At 44.4% G+C, this 21,858-nt stretch overlaps 2 protein-coding genes across 8 annotated transcripts in view; both read right to left on the reverse strand.

Moving 5' to 3' along the window:
- Positions 1–5,603, reverse strand: part of LOC129697457 (uncharacterized) — a 73,036-nt gene extending 67,433 nt beyond the window's left edge. For 2 of the 4 annotated variants that reach the window (XM_055636048.1, XM_055636046.1), the window contains exons 1-2: positions 4,508–5,598; positions 227–301 (exon numbers count right to left, since the gene is read on the reverse strand). In XM_055636048.1, the coding sequence (XP_055492023.1) occupies positions 227–301; positions 4,508–4,586 (154 nt within the window). In that variant the 5' untranslated portion in view covers positions 4,587–5,598. Of the gene's footprint in view, positions 1–226; positions 302–4,507 lie in introns of all 4 variants that reach the window. The other 2 variants (XR_008723527.1, XM_055636047.1) reach the window with 2 other exon arrangements.
- A 2,301-nt stretch (positions 5,604–7,904) lies between these two features.
- Positions 7,905–21,858, reverse strand: part of smim8 (small integral membrane protein 8) — a 38,286-nt gene continuing 24,332 nt past the window's right edge. For 3 of the 4 annotated variants that reach the window (XM_055636056.1, XM_055636055.1, XM_055636054.1), the window contains exons 2-5: positions 17,360–17,454; positions 16,062–16,169; positions 12,026–12,228; positions 7,905–8,509 (exon numbers count right to left, since the gene is read on the reverse strand). In XM_055636056.1, the coding sequence (XP_055492031.1) occupies positions 8,062–8,509; positions 12,026–12,228; positions 16,062–16,169; positions 17,360–17,425 (825 nt within the window). In that variant the 5' untranslated portion in view covers positions 17,426–17,454 and the 3' untranslated portion in view covers positions 7,905–8,061. The remainder of the gene's footprint in view (positions 8,510–12,025; positions 12,229–16,061; positions 16,170–17,359; positions 17,455–21,858) is intronic. The other variant, XM_055636057.1, reaches the window with a different exon arrangement.

The following is a 21,858-nucleotide window of genomic DNA, read 5'->3' on the forward strand; positions in this document are numbered from 1 at the left end:
CGGTCACAGGGAGAACGTGCATACTCCAGACAGGCAGCACCCGGGTCTCTGGCGACACATGGCAGCAGCTCTACCCGCTGCTCCACTGTGCCGCCCCTATAACCAGCATCAAGGTATAACAAACTACGAAAAAAAATTAAATCATCAACTTTCTCAAATGTTTGACTGACGAGTGTTATTACATTCTTGAACGAGAAGCAACCATAATGGAGGATATACGAGGTACCTGGGACAACAGCAACTCCTGAATATACCACCCGATCGTCAGGCAAGGCTGGAGAGACTCGGTGTTCCTGAAAACCTAAAAAAATTCAAGCGTTGAATCTGATGAAGTTATAACCATCCAACCAACACCATAGAGTAATACAGCATGGAAACAGGCCCTTCAGCCCAACTTGCCCACACCAGCCAACACGTCCCATCAACACTAGCTCCACCTGCCCGCGTTTGACCCATATCCCTCCAAACCTGTCCTATCCATGTACCTATCTAAATGTTTCTTAAACGTTGCAATAGTCCCAGCCTCAACTATCTCCTCCGGCAGCTCGTTACATACACCTACCACCCTTTGTGAGAAAAAGTTACCCCTCAGGTTCCTATTAAATCCTTCCCCCCCCCCCTCGCCTTAAACCTATGTCCCCTGGCTCTCGATTCCCCTACTCTGGGCTGGAGGATCTATACATCTGCCCGATCTATTCCTCATATGGCTTTATACACCTCTATAGGTTTAATATTGCCACATGTATTGAGGTACAGTGAAAGCTTTGCTTTGCATGGTATCCAAATCAAATACAAAGAGCAAAGTGGAAGATACAGGATGCAGAATATAGTTCTCAGCATTGTAGCATGCCAATTCCATAGACAAAGTCCAATATCCATAATGGGGGGGGGGAGCCTGATAAGCAAGGGGATGAAGCTGTTCCTGAGTCTGGTGGTGCATGCTTTCAAGCTTCTGTACCTTCTGCCGGACAGGAGCAGGGAGGAGGAGGAATGACCGGGGTGGGACGTCTTTGACTATATTCTGTGCTATTCCGAGGCAATATAAAGTGCAGATGGAGTCAATGGTGGGACGTCTGGTCAAATAATGATCAGGTTGTAACGGTTCCAACAGTTTAAAACATCTCTTGCGTCTCTCATAAAAACAAACAACAGATGTCCATTCAGGCCATGAAGGAAGGAGAAAAATACGCAATTGAATGTGTAACTTTAACATGCGTACACTATGGATGGCTCGACTTTAATCATGTATATATAGTCTTTCCGCTGGCTGGTTAGCACGCAACAAAAGCTTTTCACTGTACCTCGGTGCACGTGACAATAAACTAAACTGAAGGGAAAGCAGGGGTACAGTTGTTAAGCTGTTAAACACATTGGCTAGAATTAGCAAGTGAATAAGCTCATTAAAAATAGACATGGAATATGTTAAAGGAATAGGTAGATAGAGGAATAGGTAAAATGGGCATATGCACTGAATAGACATTGATAAAGATTAAACTAAATGCCTTGTTTTAACAACTGCTATCGTAAAGATGTGGGGAAACTGCTACAGCAGTTGAAATCTAAAAAAAAAACCCCAACTCTTTAAAGATCAAAATTGATATTTTAATCCTCTTTGGTTCACTAATGTCCCTCAGGGAAGGAATTCTACTGTTGTTCAACAACATGCTTATTATATGCTTATTATGTGACTAGGTCTACCAATTGTAATTAGCTTTTGGTCGATTCCTCAATTCAGGTACACAAGGGGTGGAAGATAAGTGCCAACAACATTCACATCCCATAAACAAATGCTTAAAAATAAAATTAATTAATTTGAGCCAGCATAAACAGGCGACTGACAATCAGCATGGTCTCAGTGGGTCAAAAGGCCCATCTCCGAACTGTATCTCTCAATGATTTAAAATATGGTTTTGGACAGCACATGATTCTGGATTGAAAGCAAAATGCAACATGTAATGAGAAGGCAGAACAACTCTCATTAGGTCAAAGATCCTAGTGCGGAGCAAGATAGACCATTCCTTCGAAATGCAATTGGCTGACGTGTAGTACGCAATGGAGTGGAACGTGGGCCCTTTTTTCATCCATTTCAGTAACCCCACCTAACCCGCAGTGTAATCAGTGTTGTGGGGGAACAGTTTGTGTTAATAAATTATAATTCTGAAAATGTGAAGATTTTTCCCAAATATCTTTTATTTTTACGAGGATGTTTCCATAACCGGCTTCCGTCTCCGCACTAGTATCTTAATGGGATCTTTGGTGCGGAGACGGAAGCCCGTTATGGAAATGGGGCTGAAAATTACCCATGAATCTGCCCATGACCGTACTACATCTTTTTCGTCGAGTGATCCATCTTGATTGCTATAGGATCTTTGCTTTAGGTGGTGTTGTTTCACAGATCAGTTGCAGTAATTACAAATAATACAAAGGAATATTCCTGCCAAGGCACAAGGAAGACTAGACAAGCTAGTGGTATTAAATTAAGGAGGCAAATGCTAATGGGCTCTGCCTCAGCAAGGCTGCCAGTATAATCCAGGATCAGTCTCGCCCCGGTCACTCCACCTTCACCCCTCTCCCATCAGGCATGAGGTACAGAAGTGTGAAAATGCACATCTCCAGATTCAAGGACAGTTTTTCCCCAGCTGTTATCAGGCATCAGCTAGAGCTTAGTGCTGACCTCCCATCTACCTCATTGCTGACTTTGCAGCTATAGTGCAAAAACAGGCATTTCGGCCCACCAGTGATCACCCCATACGCCACCACCACCCAACACACCAGGGACAATTCACAATATTTAAACCAAAGCCAATAAACCTACAATCCTATACATCTTTGGAGCATGGCAGGAAACCAGAGCACCCAGAGAAAACCCACACTGACACAGGGAGAAAATAAAAAAATCCATACAGACAGCACCCTTAGTCAGGATCAAACCCAGGTCTCTGGCATTGTAAGTCAGCAGCTGTACTGCTACGTCACAGTGAACTACCAGACTTTATCTTGCACTAAATGTTTTAAACTTTATCTGTGCGCTATGGATGGCTTGATTGTAAGCACGTATAGCTTTTTCTTTGACTGGATAGCACGGAAATAACAGCTTTTCAATGTACCTTCTTACACAGGACAATAATAAACCAAACCAAGAACGTTGTTAGCACAGAATTCGGCACCAGGTCACTTCCCATGTATCCAGGTCTGGACAATGTACGTTAGATACCCAATAGACAATAGGTGCAGGAGTAGGCCTTTCAGCCCTTCGAGCCAGCACCGCCATTCACTGTGATCACGGCTGATCATCCACAGTCAGTACCCTGTTCCTGCCTTCTCCCCATATCCCTTGACTCTGCTATCTTTCAGATATCTCTATCTACCTCAAAAGACTGCAAATGCTGGAATCTGAAGCAAAAATCTGATGATGGATCTCAGCAGGTTCGGCAGCATCTTTACTTTAGAGATACAGTGTAGAAACAGGCCCTTTAGTCCACACCGATCAGTGAGCACCCCCACTATCCTACTCTCTAGAGGAACAATGTGTAGGGAAATTGATAATTGATGTTGTGGACCACAGCCCTTTTACGTGGCATTGAATAACCCATAAAGTGCAAATTTCTTTTTTTCATATTACAGAAATCTCAGGCCGATACTCCAATTTGGCAAAAACTGTCTCCGAGTAAAAATAATAGATTAAAAAAAACAGCATGTGTTGGTAATCTGATTTCCAACATAAAATTGGATGGGATTATGGAGCATTCCCAGGGAAAGGCCTGCACCTAAAACAGTGAGCCGACAGCCCCTGCCCGCCTGCACCAGCACGCATTTTCCACCAGCATGCATGTTCACAAACCCAATATTGCAACTTTCAAAGTTGAAGCATTTGTTAACCTTAAAAAGAGTGCAGTTACTGGCATGCAACAGAATAAAGGCTATTACATCGATCACAATCCTCTGGAGCATGCAAGAACATTTGGGTTAGTTCTCCTAATTAGCTCCAAAATATACCCACGCCCTCTGTAAAAATGCAAACTTTAAAAGACAAAAACACAGCCGGCAAACCCTCATTTGTTTTGCAAAAAAACAAGCAGAGGTGCAAATCATCATTCCTTCAACTGCTCGTGATATGAAAATTCATAGATTAAAAGCTTCCCGACATTATTCAAAAATTATATGACCAAATTAGGCCATTCGGCCCGTCGACTCTACTCCGTCATTCAATCGTGGCTGATCTATCTTTCCCTCTCAACCCTCATTCTCATTCCTTCTCCCCACATTCCCCCAGTTATTGGAGGAAAACTTTAAAAGTAAAGCACCCTTGTCTGAAGGCTTTTCTCTTCTACAAGTTAGAGGCAACCCCCAGTGTTTACGAATGTAAAGGGAAGCACAAGGTGTATGTGCACCCCCTGGACTAGACTGAGCTGAGCTGAGCTGATGCCCCGGGACGCCTCTACCCACCGGGTAAGAGCCTAGCGACCCATCGCCACCGCGCAGCAAGCGCCCCTATTAAACACCTCACCTCGTTCTCCTGCCTCCCCTCTCCAGAGTAAAGGAGACGCCGGTGGAAGGACGCTACCTGTTGCGCCGCTCCAGTTCATTGTTTTCCCTGTTCCGACCCGACTTTTACTCCAACAGACATCAGCATAAGTTGGAAGGGTGGGCTCTCAACAGCCATGAAGGGAGGGGACGGAACACCCACGGCGCCGCATTCATCCCGCTGAGCCCCGGGTGAAACTGGCATTGAAATTCATCACACACTGATCCAGAAGAGGCAGAGCGCTCTGCTCGCCGCCTCCGCCATATTCCCCCACCCTCCCCTCTTCTGGTGAAATCATTCCCTCGCATCTCATTCATTCAAAACACAGACCGGCGCTTACTGCTATTGGGTCCAGGACAAGCATTCACGTTCAGCCACTCAAGCCACTACTTAACTCTTTGCCATGGCCTGATATTGAAGTGCAGGAAAGAACGTATTCTCCTTATCGAATCCACACACACCAGAGCTGAACACACTTCTCCGCATCTGCATGCAATGGTGAGGAAAGAACTGCACATGCTGTTTAAATCGAAGCTAGACACAAAATGCTGGAGTAACTCAGCGGGACAGGCAGCATCTCTGGAGAGAATGGAGGGGTGACGTTTCTGTTCGAGACCCTTCTTCAGACTGAAGACCCATTAATTATCTTTATTATAAAAAGTTTATTTTTTGGAAATTTAAAAAAATGAGGCCTGGTCAAGTCAAATATATTCCAAAACAAATAAAATTCTTCCAAAATGCTAATCAGTCATATATACCTTAAGGCAACGTCTCATATAAGAAGGGTTCCAACCCGAAAGGCCACCTATTATTTCCCTCCAGAGATGCTGCCTGACCATCTCCAGTTACTCCAGCACTTAGCTCTTTGATAGGGTTGCCAACTTTCTCACTCCCTAATAAGGGACAAAAGGTTAAAATACGGGACAAATTCCCGAAGGCAATTCGTTGACCGACTCGGCCGTGGCTGGGTGAATGATGAGTTGTCCCGGGTGCTGGACTGCACACATAGCCCAGCCGGCCGGCCAGCTGAGCAGTTCTTGCCTTGCCAGTAGAATTATGCCATCAAGTCTACTCTGTCATTAAATCATGGCTGAACTATCTCTCCCTCAAAACGCCATTCTTCTGCCTTCTCCCCATAACCTCTGACACTCATACTATTCAAGAATCTGTCTATCTCTGCCTTAAATATATCCACTGACTTTGCCTTCTCTGGCAAAGAATTCCACAGATTCACCACGCTCTGACTAAAGAAATTCCTCCTAATCTCCTTCCTGAAAGAATGTCCTTTAATTCTGAGACTATGATTTCTACTCCTAGACTCACCCACTAGTGGAAGCCTCCTCTCCACATCCACTCTATCCAAGCCTTTCACTATTCTTCCTTAAGTAGACTGGCTGTGGCTGGGAGAGGTTAAGGAACACGCTGAAGTTTAGTGCAGCCAACAGGAAGGCTGAGTGGGGGATGATCACAGCACCCTGGTCCTTCTGCTGTGGGACATTGTGACTCTGTATCAGATGGGGTCACCACTCAAACACCCCAGTGGCCACAGGAATGGCAACGGGTGCTTTGCTCTCTATTTCTCTTTATTCCTTGGAGCGCAGGAGTATGAGGGGTGATCTTACAGAGGTGTATAAGATCATGAGAGAAATAGATTGTGTAGATGCACTGAGTCTCTTGCCCAGAGTAGGGGAATCGAGAACCGGAGGGCATAGATTTATGGCAAATGGGAAAAGATTTAATAGGAATCTGAGGGGTAACTTTTTCCCACAAAGGGTGTTGTGTGTATGGAACAAGCTGGCAGAGGAGGTTGTAGGGAAAGGGACTATCGCAACGTTTAATAAATATTTAGACTGGTACATGGATCGGACAGGTTTAGAGGGATATGGGCCAAAAGCCGGTAGGTGGGACTAGTGTAGATGAGACGTGTTGGTTGGTGTGGGCAAGTTGGGCCAATGGGCCTGTTTCCACTCTGTACGACTGTGACTCTTGGTTGTAAGCTATCCCAGTTGAATATGTGGTACTGTTCATCCAGTTTGCGCATGGTCTCACTCTGGCAATGGAGGAGGCCCAGGATAGGAAGGTCAGTATGGGAGTGAGAAGGGGAGTAAAAGCGGTTAGCAACCAGAAGACTCAGTCGGCCTTGGCAGACCGAGCACAAGTGTTCGGTGCAGTGGTCACAGGGTCTATGCGTGGCCTTGGTGCCTGACCGCTGCACACATCTACAATGCTCTAAAAGGTGTGCTGGGTTCTCAGGGCAACTACATCTCAACACTGACTGATTGGGTTATATTTAGAACTTTTTATTTAATACAGAAGCCAATGATAGGTACAGAAATGCAGAATGCAGTGTGGACTGTTACATTGTGGAGCTGAGGTTAAAGACCAGCTTGAAATACCAGCCAGCAAGGCAAAGGCACTTTAGACCAACAAATGAAATTTAGTGTAGTTTAGAGAAACAGCGGGACACAGGCCCTTCGGCCCATCGGGTCAGCGCCGACCAATGATCACCCATACCCTAGTTCTATCCTGCGCACTAGGAACATTTTACAGAAGCCAATTGTCCTACAATCCTGCACGTCTTGGAGTTTGAGAGAAAACTGGAGCACCTAGAGGAAACCCACGTGGTCACAGGGAGAATGTACAAACTCCGTACAGACAGCACCTGTAGTCAGGATCGAACCCGGGTCTCTAGCGCTGCATGGCAGCAACTCTACCGCTGTGCCGGGAAACCTTAATTTCTCATTGAATGGTGGAGCAAGTGCCCTGCTGCTTCTAACAAGCATTTCATAATGCTGTTTGTTAGCTGTGTGTTAAGTCCTTCCTCTAAATATGTCTATTTCTCAGCTCAGCCGTGAGAGAATGTTGGAACCTGGAGACTTTGCTTTAAAACTTGCTCCTTTTATTTGTTTTTCTCAGTTTAGTTTAATTTGGTTTAGTTTTCTCAGTTAAGTTTAGTTTAGAGATACAGGGTGGAGACTGACCCTTCAGCCCACGGAGTCCATGCCGACTGGCGATCCCCGCACTTTTCCTCCTGGGGACCATTTACAATTTTTACCGAAGCCAATGAACCTACAAACCTGGACATCTTTGGAGTGTGGGAGGAAACTGGAGCTCCCGGGGGAAACCCACGCAGTTATGGGTCGAACGTACAAACTCCGTACAGACAGCGCCCGTAGTCAGGATCAAACCAGGGTCTCTGGCGCTGTATGGCAGCAACTCTACCGTTGCCGCCCAAAGTTGCTGTTGCTGTTATTTCCATCATTCTGACTCATTACATTTATGCTTTTGATTCCAATCCTGACACTGATGCTTTGCTTCGGGCTCCTCTCACTCTTATATTATTGTTAAACTTCAGTCACCCTGTACAAAGTTCCCAATCTTTCTTTAAAAACGCTTTTATTAATCCACTTGGACCATGGCTTTGAAAATAAGAAACTGTAAGAGGAATGATTTAGTTCTCAGTCTATCTTGGCCGAGCTGTAATTATTGCCACATTTCAGAGCTAATCACATTGAAATCATTCTCAAGTATTCATACTATTTTTGTGGACGCTTTTGAGCTTTGTGGGGTTTGATGCTGCACGGAGGGTTGCGGTTGTTTTGGCACATCCGCCGAGGTGGAAGGATAAACTGTACTTGTTCCGGAGGTAGTTTGGGATAAGTGAGGTTAATATAGTCCTGGAAAGCACTTCTCGTTTCCCGCAGCTCGTTCTCCAGCTCCATTTCCAAGATGGTCATTGTTTCCACACGCTTGTAAATCTCTTTGAGGCTCTCCTCTTTATCACACAGCATATGTTTCAGATAGTCTATTTCAGACTGGTGCCTGCTTTGTAAGAGGATGATGGGAGCCTCAGCCTCCACCTTCTCTTGTTTGTGGACTCTCTCGACTTCCTCGACGATTTTCTTTTCGTACTCAGCCTCCATTTTCTTCAGAGACTGTTGCACCACAGCTTCCTGCTGAATCACTGCATTTATCTTCAACACGCTGGACAAAAATAAACAAATGAAGCATCAGTGCCGTGTCGTAAGTAAGAACATAGGAACAGAGGTGATCAATATGCGGCTGTACAAAATCAAGAGAGGAATAGAGTCTCTTGCCCAGAGGAGGGGAATGAAGATCCAGATATCGGGTAGATGCATAGTATCTCTTGCCCAGAGCATGGGATTCAAGAACCATCGGACAAAGTTTTAAAGTGTTGGGGGGGGAAGATTTAATAGGAACCTGAGGGGTACCCTTTTTCACACAAAGGATAGTGGGTGGATGGAACGAGCTGCCGGAGGAGGTAGTTGAGGTGGGGACTATTGCAATGTTTAAGAAACATTTGGACAGGTACGTGGATAGGACAGGTTTAGAGGGATATGGGCCAAATGCAGGCAGGTGGGACTAGTGTGTATGGGGCATGTTGGTCGGTGTGGGCAAGATGGGCCGAAGGGTCTGTTTCCATGCTGTATCACTCTATGTACGTTCTGAGTTCTGAGTAGTTCCCTACCCAGTGAGATTTGAAGTATCCTCTCTCTGCTATAAGGCCCCACATCAAACAGCTTTGGGAGATCTACTGCCAGCTTATCATGTGAGGGGCCAGGAATCTGCACAGACATAATTCAGTGGAAGCCCTAATTACAGTCCTTTAGTTGAGAGATACAGCGCGGAAACAGGCCCTTCAGCCCACTGAGTCCGTGCCGACCAACGATTCCCACACATTAACACTATCTACACACGCTAAGGACAATTTACATTTATACCAAGCCAATTAACCTACAAACCTGTACATTTTTGGAGTGTGTGAGGAAACCGAAGATCTCGGATAAAACCCATGCGGTCACGGGGAGAACGTACAAACTCCGTAAAGACAAGCACAAGCTGTCGCAGTCAGGATCGAACCCGGATTTCTGGTGCTGCAAGGCAGTAGCTCTACCGCTGCGCTACCGTGCCACCCATGTCAAGAAATGTGTTCTAAGCTGAAAACAAAATGGCTTTGCTGTGGTGAGCGCAGGCCATGTTGTCTCTTGGAGGATAGAACATAAAACCTCTGAACAGTACATCACAGGAACGGGCTCTTCAGCCCACAACATGAAACCACCTTCCTCCACTGAGAACCCTTTTCCTTATTTACATTTCAAGCCATACTTCAATCGTGGCTGATCTATCTCTCTCTCTCCTAACCCCATTCTCCTGCCATCTCCCCATAACTTCTAACACACGTACTAATCAAGAATCTATCTATCACTGCCTTAAAAATATTCACTGACTTTGCCTCCACAGCCTTCTATGGTAAAGAATTCCACAAATTCAACACCCTCTGACTAAAGACATTTCTCCTCATCTCCTTCCTAAAAGAACATCCTTTAACTCTGAGGCTATGACTCTCCCACTAGTGGAAACATCCTCCCCACATCCACTCTATCCAAGCCTTTCACTAATCGGTAAGTTTCAATGAGGTCCCCCCTCATTCTTCTAAACTCCAGCGAGTACAGGTCCAGTGCCAACAAATGCTCATCATAGGTTAACCTACTCATTCCTTGGATCATTCTTGTAAACCTCCTCTGGACCTTCTCCAGAGCCAGCACATCCTTCCTCAGATATGGTGCCCAAGATTGCACACAATATTCCAAATGCGACCTGACCAGCGCCTTATAGAGCCACAGCATCACATCCCTGTTTTTGTATACAAGCCCTCTTGAAATAAATGATAGCATTGTGTTTGCTTTCTTTATTATTGAACTAGGGCATCTGAAATTAATAACAGGTTGGTGAGGATCACTCCTGTTTTCCACGCTGCATATATTGTGGCCACAGCTACCAGGTGAAAGGAGGGTAGACATCAGCTCCAGGTACCAATGGAGTGAGGTGACTGTACACACACACAACTGTGTGGCCAGGTTCAGCTCCAACTCCATCATAAAGTTTGATGATGACACTGTGGGCAAGAGACTCTGTGCATCTACCCGATCTATTCAACTCATTATATTATACACCTCTATAAGATCACCCCTCACCCTCCTGCGCTCCAAGGAATAGAGTCCCAGGCTGCTCAACCTCTACCTATGGCTCAGACACCTCGAATCCTGGCAACATCCTCGTAAATCTTCTCTGTGGCCTTTCCAGCTTGACAACATCTGAGTGTGGGAGGAAACCGGGACACCCGGAGAAAACCCATGCGGTCACGGGGAGAACGTACAAACTCCGCACAGACAGCACCCGTAGACAGGATTGAACCTGGGTTTCTGACGCTTTAAGGCAGCGGCTGTGCCACTGTGCGGACCTAATTTCAGGATAAGTATTTCTGTCCTTGTGTCTCGTTGGTTCTTTGTGGAATTTCCTCTTCCTATCAACCATCCCACCTCTAATGTTTTGCTGCAAACATTGCAGGTGCTGGAAATCTGAAGTAAAGCAGCAAAATGCTGAAAAATGTCCACAGGTCAGGCAGCTTCTGAGGGCAGAAACAAAGTTAATACTATTTCAGGTACCCGAATTAAGAGTGTTTAATTATCATGGGTACCGCAAAGGGAACGATGAGATTCTTAATTGTAGCAGCATAACAGGCCTATAAAACAACACACAGAGATAACATACCATTTAAAAAATCAATAAATGAATAACCCCAATACTATTGCTAAAAATTGTAGCAGTGCTTGACAAGGTTTGCAAGTTAATCACCTGTGAACTCAAGAAAGGGACTTTATCAGTGCATGCAAAACCTAGTCATCGAGTGATACAGTGTGGAAACAGGCCCTTCGGCCCAACTTGCAAGACCTAATCATGTAACACCATGACGATCACTGAGTGGTATGGAGTGTATTGCAGTGTAGGGAGGCCAAAAATCAGTAACAGCTTCATGAGAATCATCACTGTTTTGCATGCTGGTTTTGTGGACCTGTGTTGTTGTCACCTTCCCCTGACTAACAACGATCTATTCTACATGTTCCTTGGACTTCAGCTCTTTTGATCTCTTACACTTCCTTATCACTGTAACTCCCTCTCCCTTGACGCTCAGTCTGAAGATGGGTCTCGACCCGAAACGTCACCCATTCCTTCTCTCCAGAGATGCTGCCTGTCCCGCTGAGCTACACTAGCATTTTGTGTCTATCTTTGGTCTAGCGTAAACACAGCTTTTCCAACCACACCCACCAAGAAGGTGACAATATCTGTAGGGACATCTACCTGGACACAAGATAGGTACGCATCGACTCTGGACATAGGACAGCCCAACATGGAATGATGTGGAATTCTCTGCCACAGAAGGCAGTGGAGGCCAATTCACTGCATGTTTTCAAGAGGGAGTTAGATTTAGCTCTTAGGGCTAACGGAATCAAAGGAGATGGGGAGAAAGCAGGAACGGGGTACTGATTTTGCATGATCAGCCATGATCATATTGAATGGCGGTGCAGGCTGGAAGGGCCGGATGGCCTACTCTGCACACATTTACTATGTTTATATGACACCATGTGCTGCGATAGCACCAGAATAAATATGACACGCTCAATGCTAGTGAAGACTTACGATACTACGTCTTCAAGGTTGTGCGCTGCAATATCAGTTTGTTCCAGTATCGTTTCAAATATGGCCTTTTCCTTTTCAGCTGCACATTTCTCAAGTGTCTGCTGGATTTCACGTGCCAGGTGTTGCTCTGCAGCCTCTCGTTGCTTTTTTGCTTCCTGCTGATATTGCCACCGCATCCTTATCTCGGTTTTTTTTATTTCTTCCTAAGAAAATTGTTGGAGAAAATCCAAATGTGATTGATTTATGTCCGTTTGGAAAACTAGAGGGGCAGCCAGCATGGCCTTGTGTGGGGGGTAAATTCTGTCTCACTAAAGACCTGCATGGTGATTGACTCTGGTTCAATCCTGACTACGGGTGCTGACTGTCCCGATCTTTATAGTCAGGAGCTTAGGTCACAAATTTACAGCCTCGTTGCCCAAATTTCCTTGGTGGCGCACGGCGGCACAGTGGTAGAATTGCTACCTCACAGCACTTGCAGCGCCGGAGACCTGGGTTCGATCCCGACTACGGGTGCTGACTGTACGGAGTTCGTACGTTCTCCCCGTGACCTGCGTGGGTTTTCTCCGGGGTCTCCAGTTTCCTCCCACAGTCCAAACACGTGCAGGTTTGTAGGTTAATTGGCTTCAGTAAAATTGTAAATTGTCCTTTCTGTGTTTAGGATAGTGTTAGTGTGCTGGGGATTGCTGGTAGGCTCGGACTCAGTGGGCCGAAAGGCCTGTCTCCCCGTTGTATCTCTAAACTGAACTAAACTCATTTAACTGAGTTGTTTTGTGGATTCTGACTAAGTCAACAATGAAGATTGATGATGGCAAATGGTAAATATTATCTACATGAACTTTAGAATGCCGTTTAACAAGGACTCACATGAAAGTTAAGGTACATGGGATCCGGGGTGAGCTACCTAATTGGATCCATAATTGGCTTGGAGATAGGAGGATAATCATAAAATATGGGAGTAGAATTAGGCCATTCGGCCCATTAAGTCTGCTCTGCCTACCAATCATGGCTGATCTATCTCTCCCTCCTAACCCCATTCTCCTGCCTTTCCCCATAACCTCTGACACCCGTATTAATCAAGAATAATGGTGGAAGGATGCTTTTCTGATTGGAAGTCTGTGAACATTGGTGCATCGTAGGGGTTGGTGCTGGGACCCTTGTTGTTTGTGATATATATCAGATATTTGCAAACCTTGGGTATGCAAGCAAATAATCTCACTGTGACTTGTCACATGTTGTGTGGGGTGTGGGTGGTAAGGAAGGTTATTTAAGGCCACGACAAGCTATCGATCAGATGGCAAGTGGGGTGAAGTGTTGGCAGATGGAATTTAATCCCAACAAATGCAAGATGATGCATTCTGAGAGGTCAAATGGAGGTCAGATATGTTAATGTTAAGGAAAGGTGATGAACCTTGCTGTTCAAGTCAACAGTTCTCCCAAAAAAAGCTATCATAGGGGGCAAAGAAGACATGTGACACGCTCTCCTTCATTGGTGGGAGCACAGAATATAACCTTGAGAAGTTACATTGCAACTTGACAAAACTGTTTAAATTACACTTGGAGTATTATATGTAGTTTTTATAGGAAGGTTGAGCTGGAGAGAGTACATACTGTCAGATAATATCCAATATCCATCAGGATATTGCATAAATTGCCACACAAGGCTGTGGAGGCCAAGTTAATGGATATTTTTAAGGTGGAGATTGATAGATTCTTGATCAGTACGGGTGTCAGGGGTTCTGGGGAGAAGGCGGGAGAATGAGGTTTAGAGGGAAAGATAGATCAGCCATGATTGAATGCAGGAGTAGACTTGATGGGCCAAATGGCCTAATTGTGCTCCTACAACCTATGAACATATGATTGGTGGACTTTAATTCTGGGAAGAGATTGGAAATGTTGGGCTTGTTTGCATGGAGTGGAGGGGTGGCCTGATAAATGAAATATAAAATTATAAAAAGCATAGCTTGGGTACGTAGACATAATTTGTTCCCTGTGAAAGAGGTATCAAAAACAAGGGGGCATTGATTTAAGGTGACAAATAGACTTGAGGAAAGAAATTGCACAGTGTAGTTGATAATCTGGAACTCACTATCAGAGGAGATGGTGGAATGAAATATAATAACTATAACAAACAAATAAATAAAGCATTGGAAGATATGCACCTAGTTCAGTTAAATGGGATTAGTGTAAATGGATCATATGGTTTGCATGCACGTGGTGAGCCGATGGGCCAATTCTATGACTATGACTGAAACAGAGAGAGAGGCAAAGCTGGGAAGTCAAATGTTGAACTGAATAAAAAACATGATCCGGTAATGGAATGAATTGTAACAAGATTCAGAGCACCAAATGATTTTTTGCATGTAAATGCATTTCTTTTCCAGGCAACACAAGATGATAATCATCTATTGTTTGACTCTTTACACATTGGAGTTTAATTCAGAAATGCACGAGTTATTCATTTTGGGAAGTCAGACCAGGGTAAGACTTCCACAGTGTACAACAGGGCCTTGGAGAAATTTATAGAACAGAGGGACCTAGGAGTGTTGGCTTTCATTAGTCAGGGGATTGAGTATAGAAGTTTGGATGCTATGTTACAGTTGTACAAGACTTTGGTGAGGCTGCACTTGCAGTATTGTTTAAGAAGGAACTGCAGATGCTGGAGAATCAAAGGTACACAAAAAAGCTGGAGAAACTCAGCGGGTGCAGCAGCATCTATGGAGCGAAGGAAATAGGCAACGTTTCGGGCCGAAACCCTTCTTCAGACTGATCGGGGGCGGGGGTGGGCGGGGACAAGAAAGGAAAAAGGCGGAGGAGCCCGAAGGCTGGGGGATGGGAGGAGACAGCAGGGGGACTGAGGTAGGGGAGGAGACAGCAAGGACTAACAAAATTGGGAGAATTCGATGTTGATGCCCCCAGGATGCAGACTCCCCAAACGGAATACGAGGTGCTGTTCCTCCAATTTCCGGTTGGCCATGGAGGAGACCCAGGACAGAGAGGTCGGAGACGGAGTGGGAGGGGGAATTGAAGTGCTGAGCCACCGGGAGGTCCGCTTGGTTATTGCGGACCGAGCGGAGGTGTTCGGCGAAACGATCGCCCAACCTCCGCTTGGTCTCACCGATATAGATCTGCTGACATCTAGAGCAGCGGACGCAATAGATGAGGTTGGAAGAGATGCAGGTAAACCTCTGTCGCACCTGGAACGATTGCTTGGGTCCTTGAACGGAGTCGAGGGGGGAGGTAAAGGGACAGGTGTTGCATCTCTTGCGAGGGAACGTGCCCGGGGAGGGGGTGGTACGAGAGGGAAGGGAAGAATTGACAAGGGAGTTATGGAGGGAGCGGTCTTTGCGGAAGGCAGATATGGGGGGAGAAGAGGTTGGCAGCCTATGACTTTATTCCTGGGTGGGTAGAAGAGTTACGAATGATCCTATAGAAGTGTATAATATTGGTGGGGCATAGACAGGGTGAATGCACATGGTCCTTCCCCCAGGGTTTGGGAATCAAGAAGTAAGGGCATAGATTTAAGGTGAGAGGGGAAAGATTCAATGGGAAGATGAGGAGGAAATTTTTCGCACAGTGGTGCGTGTGGAATAAGCTGTCAGACAAAATGGTTGAGGAAGGTACAATAACAACATTGAAAAGACATCTGGACAAAAGAGTAGAGGAAATGTTTCAGGAAATATGGTCGAACATAGGTAAATGGTGCTTGTTTGGATGGGCATCTGGGTTATATGGACGAATTGGGCCAAAGGCCTGTTTTATAGATGGTCATAGAGATACCCAGCAGAGACACTAGCACTCTACCTACTGTGTATCCACCGACCATCAAGCACAATTTACACAAACCCTGCACACTTTATTCTCCCCACGTCAACTCCCTTTAGATTCTACCACTCCACCTACAAACCAAGGGAAATTTAGAGTCAGCAACTATGCCTCCAACAGTGATGTCCCCGAGATGTGGTTGACTGGTTCACATGCGACAAAAGCTTTTCACTGGTGCACGTGACAATAAATTAAAGTAACACTGTGAACCTACCTTTAGCACAATGAGGTGTTTATTCTTTAATGCCTCCAACTCTTTATTCTTTTGCTGTTCAGCCACAAGAAGTGCATTTTTCACTGCCTCTGTTTTCTCTTTCAAGGCCTGGGCAAGTTTTACAAATAGGAAAATAACAGGGTTATTTACTCTTTATTGTTTCTTACTGACATAATTTTAATTTGCCTTCAATCCTTAAGCATAAAGAGAAATGTGAGGTGTTGCATTTTGGAAAATCTAACATAGGCTGAACCTACGTGGTGAATGGTGGAAGTGTCGTAGAGCAGAGGAGTCCAAGAGTGCAGATGCGTGATTCCTTGAAGATGGAGTCCACAGGTAGATAGGGTGGTTAAAAAGGCTTTGGGCACATTGGCCTTCATTAGTCAGAGTACTATATAACTACAGTCGTCTTATATAACCAGATGTTGGGAAGTCATGTTGCAGTTATGTAAGGCATTGGTGGGGCTGAATTTAGAGTATTGTGTTCAGTTCTTCTTGGCACAATGTTATAGAAAAGATGTTAAGTTGGAAATTGTAGAGGATTTACAAGGATGAGGAACTACACCGGAGCACCCGGAGGAACCCCACACGGTCACAGGGTGAACATGCAAACTCCGCACAGACAGCAGTCGAGGTTAGGACGGAACCTGGTCGGGTCTCCGGCACTATGAGGCAGCAGCTCCACCATCTGAGCTGCCCTGATGAGTTGTGACAAAGGATGTCACCACCTTCCCAAAGGGAAAAGAGTAAAAGACAAGGAGCCTATTAATTTCTAGTCTCTCATGATCAACTTTCTAAAGACACCCATTTAATGTGATTGCAGAACTCTGTAGGGTCCTGCCCACCAGAAGGCTATGGAGGCCACACCAATGGATATTTTTAAGGTGGATGTTGATAGGTTCTTGATTAGTCAGGATGTCACGGGTCATGGGGAGAAGCAGGAGAATGGTGTTGAGAGGGAAAGACAGATCAGTTATGATAGAAAGGTGGAGTATTGATGGGCTGAATGGCCCTAATTCTGCTCCTACAACTTATGAACTCCTTTGCCCAAATCCACATTTTCCTATGATCATCCTGGGATGTAAAGAAAATCCTCGATTTATCCTTTCAATTGGCCCCTCCTTTGCCTCTCTATCATTGCATTTGTTCAGTGTCAATAGCAACTAAAAACACTCCATTGAGCCCTTCAGCCAGGTTTTCAGGTTTACACATGAATAAATAGACAATGAATCAGAGGGTGACCAATGCCAATACTTCAACAAAGGAGAGAAAGGGAGAAAATTGATGATCTCATGTACCCAAATTAAAACTGCTGACTTTGCATCCTCCACAGACTGTTTCCAATCAGTAGTAGATGCCTTCATGTATTGCTGATGAATCACTGATCCCAAATCTAGAGTTGCAGAGAAAGAGAAAAACAGTATGTTTATTTAACAAAAGATTATGCTATTTGGAAAACATAAAACAAACCCTCAAGTACAATTGAAAATAGATAACATAAGTATAGAAAGAGTATATGAAAATACATTTCTTGGTGTGATCTTAGACCACAAAATCTGCTGGAAACCACATATAAACCACGTCAAAGCAAAACTGGCAAAGTCTATAGCAATATTGGGAAAATCAAGACACATTCTGGACCACAAATCATTACATACTCTGTATAATACACTCATATTGCCATATCTGAGTTACTGTGTGGAGATATGGGGTAACACCTACAAAACCAACCTACAGCCGTTATGCACATTACAAAAAAGAGCAATAAGAATTATCAATAACGTTGGATATCTTGAACATACCAATTTATTATTCTTAAAGTCACATACACTGAAGTTCACCGATCTGGTTAAATTTAACTGCATAAATCATGTACAAAGCAAGAAATAATTTACTTCCAGGAAATATACAAAAACTGTTTATGGAAAGACAGGGTGGGTATAATTTGAGAGGGGAACATAATTTAAAAAAAAAACTCAATGTCAGAACAACTCTTAAAAGTATGTGCATAGCAATCTGTGGGGTGAATTTATAAAACACAGCACAAACATAATTCAGTTTAAAAAGATGTACAAAAACACTTTTTTTAAAGGATATTGGGATGAGGATAGGTGATTGTGAGTGGGATATTTGTTATACTGATTGTATTGGGAAGGGTGATTATAGGGTGATGGGTTGTATATATGACTAAGATACTGTATAGTATATGAGGGTTTTTTCTTTCTCTCTCTTTTTTTGTATGGCTTTGTAAATATTTGATTAGTGTATAAATGTAAATTATTTGGTGTACATATAGCTGCTGGTGTACATATGGTGTACATATAGCTGCTAAATTTGTATAAGTTAATTACAAGCAGTTGAATAAGGGGTGGGAATTAATAAGCTTTGGCTTCTTCCTGCTCCTTTTCGGACACATATGATTTCATTTATTTATAGATATTGTTTATGACACTTTATAAATATTCTTGTTTTGTTTTTTTGTTTTTTCTATGCTGTTTCACACTTGCTTTTTATTATTCTGTTGAAAATAAAGAAGTAAATAAAATAAATAAAATAAAACATTACACATGCAGTGTATGTACACCCAACAAGGGAAACAAAAGTCTGAAGAAGGGTTTCGGCCCGAAACGTTACCTATTTCCTTCGCTCCGTAGATGCTGCTGCACCTGCTGAGTTTCTCCAGCTTTTTTGTGTACCAAGGGAAACAAAACTTAGTTTGATCAGCAGCAATCAAGGGAAACAAGAAACCGTGGCCGTGGAAGAGTGGGGGCTGTCCCAAGAGTTGCACTCCTTCGGCGGCTTACAACTTGTTGCCCAGTCACCTATGGCGTGTGTGGAAAAATGACCCCTACATTCCCGTCTCCACCGGCGGGAGGGTGGGAGTCATTTTCCCACACAAGCCATAGGTGACTGGGCAATCTGAACCCGAGCACCAAGTTGAAAGCGGCCGAAGGTGCGCATCCCTCGGGACAGCCCCCACTCTCCCATGGCCAATGTTCATCCCTCCACAGTGATGTGATGGACCAGGGGGTCTGGATCAATCGCTGACAAGGCCCGCCCCCCTGGCAACGTCTTGTCCGTTATTTGACTTTTCTGTTGAGCGGCATTCGGTTCGTTGGCTTGTAGGCGACGCCGCCTTTTGGGTAGGTGGCGTTTCAGCAGAGCGGCCATTCGGTGAGTTTGCTTTTAGGCGACGCAGCCTTTCGGTTAGTTGGCTTTTAGGCATCCTGCCCTTTCGGTTAGTTTGCATTTAGGTGTCCCACTCTTTCAGTTAGTTGGCGTTTCGATTCTGTTATTTGGCTTCCACTTCTTTGCTTCGGCTTCTCGTCCGTCGGCGCCACGTCCGCACACGCCGTAGGATAGATTATACAGCAAAAGTATTAACACACTGTGGGCGGCACGGTGACGTAGCAGCAGAGTTGCTGCTTTACAGTGTCAGAGACCCGGGTTCAATCCTGACTACGGGTGCTTGTCTGTACGGAGTTTGTACCTTCTCCGTGACCTGCGTGGGTTTTCTCTAAGATCTTTGGTTTGCTCCCACACGCCAAAGACGTACAAGTTTGTAGGTTAATTGGCTTGGTATGAATGTAAAATTGTCTCTAGTGTGTGTAGGATAGTGTTAGTATGCGGAGATCGCAAGTTGGAGCGGACTCGGTGGGCTGAAGGGCCTGTTGCCGCGCTGTATCTCTAAACTAAACTAGGTCTCAAACCGAAACATCACCCATTCCTTCTTTCCACAGATGCTGCCTGTTCCGCTGAGTTACTCCAGCTTTTTGTGTCTATCTAAACTACACTAAACAGTTACTGAGACAGCTACTTTGCATTTTCTGTAGCTTTGTGTCCAATTTCACAAAGTGATTGAGACTTGGGTGTTTCCAACTTGTTTGTAAAATGAATTCATACTTTCCAAATCTCTTGATGAATAATCATTGACCTTAATCAATAACTTTGTTTCTTCCTCGTTTGGCACAGTTTCCCATTAACTTCTGTTAAAATTTTAGATGTTCACATTCCGTCGTTCAACTTTGTGATTAACGTTATTTTTCAGAATGCTGGAGTAACTCAGCAGGACAGGCATCATCTCTGAAGAAAAGGAATGGGTGACGTTTCAGGTCGAGACCCTTCTTCAAACATTCAGACTTCTTGTAGGCTTTTGTCCAATTACCCAAGATAAATATGTTACCCATAATGTTTCACATACTGATGTAGCCTGGGAGAAACACTCGAAATGGAAGAAGGTATTAAGAATGGGGTGCAGTAATCTGTTTATGTTACTAGGCTGGCATCCAAAACAACAAACTATCCATTGGGAATTTTTTTTTTTTTAGTTCAATTCAGTTCAGTTTAGTTTTTTGCTGTCACGTGTAGCGAGGTACAGTGAAAAGCTTTTGTTGCATGCTAACCAGTCAGCAGAAAGATAATACATGATTACAATGGAGCCATTTACAGTGTATAGATACAGGATAAGGGTTGGGCCTCACAGCAGCAGTAGCGAATGAAATTTCAAGTAATTAGATAAATTTGGAATTATATCAGCAAATATCACCAATGGTGACCATGAAACGACCAGTTTGTTGCAAAGATCATTCAGTTCACAAATATCTTCCAAGGAAGAAAATCAGCTGTTTAGTTCAGTTTAGAGACACAGCGGGAAAGCCGTGTTGACCAGCAATGACCCGTACATTGTGAAATCAGAGGGTTTTTGAAATAATGGTGTGCTTGAAGTTGGAAAAAAGAGGGAATTTTTGACAGGCTAGTATCTGTATCTTTGCTGTATCTTTAAACTAAACTAAACTAGTTATTCTAAGGTTACACAAAATCTACTACCCGAGTACACTTCATCAATGTGTAATTTGATTACCTATGAGAAAAAGCAATTGGTATGAAAAAAAGGAAGGGAGTTGCCCTTCAAGATTGCTTCACAAAGTTGAAAGACAAGGCTGTAAGTAGGTGTACAAAAAATAAAAATACCACTGGAGTAACTCAGTGGGTCAGGCAGCATCTGTGGAAAGAAAGGATACAGGTGACCAATTGGGTCAGGACCTTCTTCAGACTGATGAAAGGTCCTGACCTGAAATGTCCCCTGCCCATCTTCATGAAGGGTAGGCCATTTAGAACTGAGATGAGGAAAAACATTTTCACCCAGAGAATCTGTGGAATTCTCTACCACAGAAGGCCATTAAATAATTCACTGGATGTTTTCAAGAGAGAATTAGATTTAGCTCTTAGGACTAATGGAATCAAGAGATATGGGGGAAAAAGCAGGAACAGGGTACTGATTTTGGATGATCAGCCATGATCATATTGAATGGCGGTGTTGCCTCGAAGGGACTACTCCTGCATCTATTTTCTATGTTTCCTCCGTAAAGCATTCTCCAGCTTTTTTTTTTCTCCCCCCCCCCCCCCCCCCCCCCCCCCCCCCCCCCCCCGTACAATCAGCCTGAAGAAGTGTCTCCACCCGAGACATCACCTATCCACGTTCTCCAGAGATGCTGCTTGAGTTACTCCAACACTGTGTCCTTTTGTGTATTAACCAGCATCTGCAGTTTTTGCTTCGGCATCCATCCATAGAAACTGCATGTTCCCGATGTTGGGGAAGTCCAGGACAAGGGGTCACAGCTTAAGGATAAGGGGGAAATCCTTTAAAACCGAGATGAGAAGAACTTTTTTCACACAGAGAGTGGTGAATCTCTGGAACTCTCTGCCACAGAGGGTAGTTGAGGCCAGTTCATTGGCTATATTTAAGAGGGAGTTAGATGTGGCCCTTGTGGCTAAGGGGATCAGGGGGTATGGAGAG

Source organism: Leucoraja erinacea, chromosome 5 (assembly GCF_028641065.1).
Source record: "Leucoraja erinacea ecotype New England chromosome 5, Leri_hhj_1, whole genome shotgun sequence".
NCBI classification, from domain to species: domain Eukaryota; kingdom Metazoa; phylum Chordata; class Chondrichthyes; order Rajiformes; family Rajidae; genus Leucoraja; species Leucoraja erinaceus.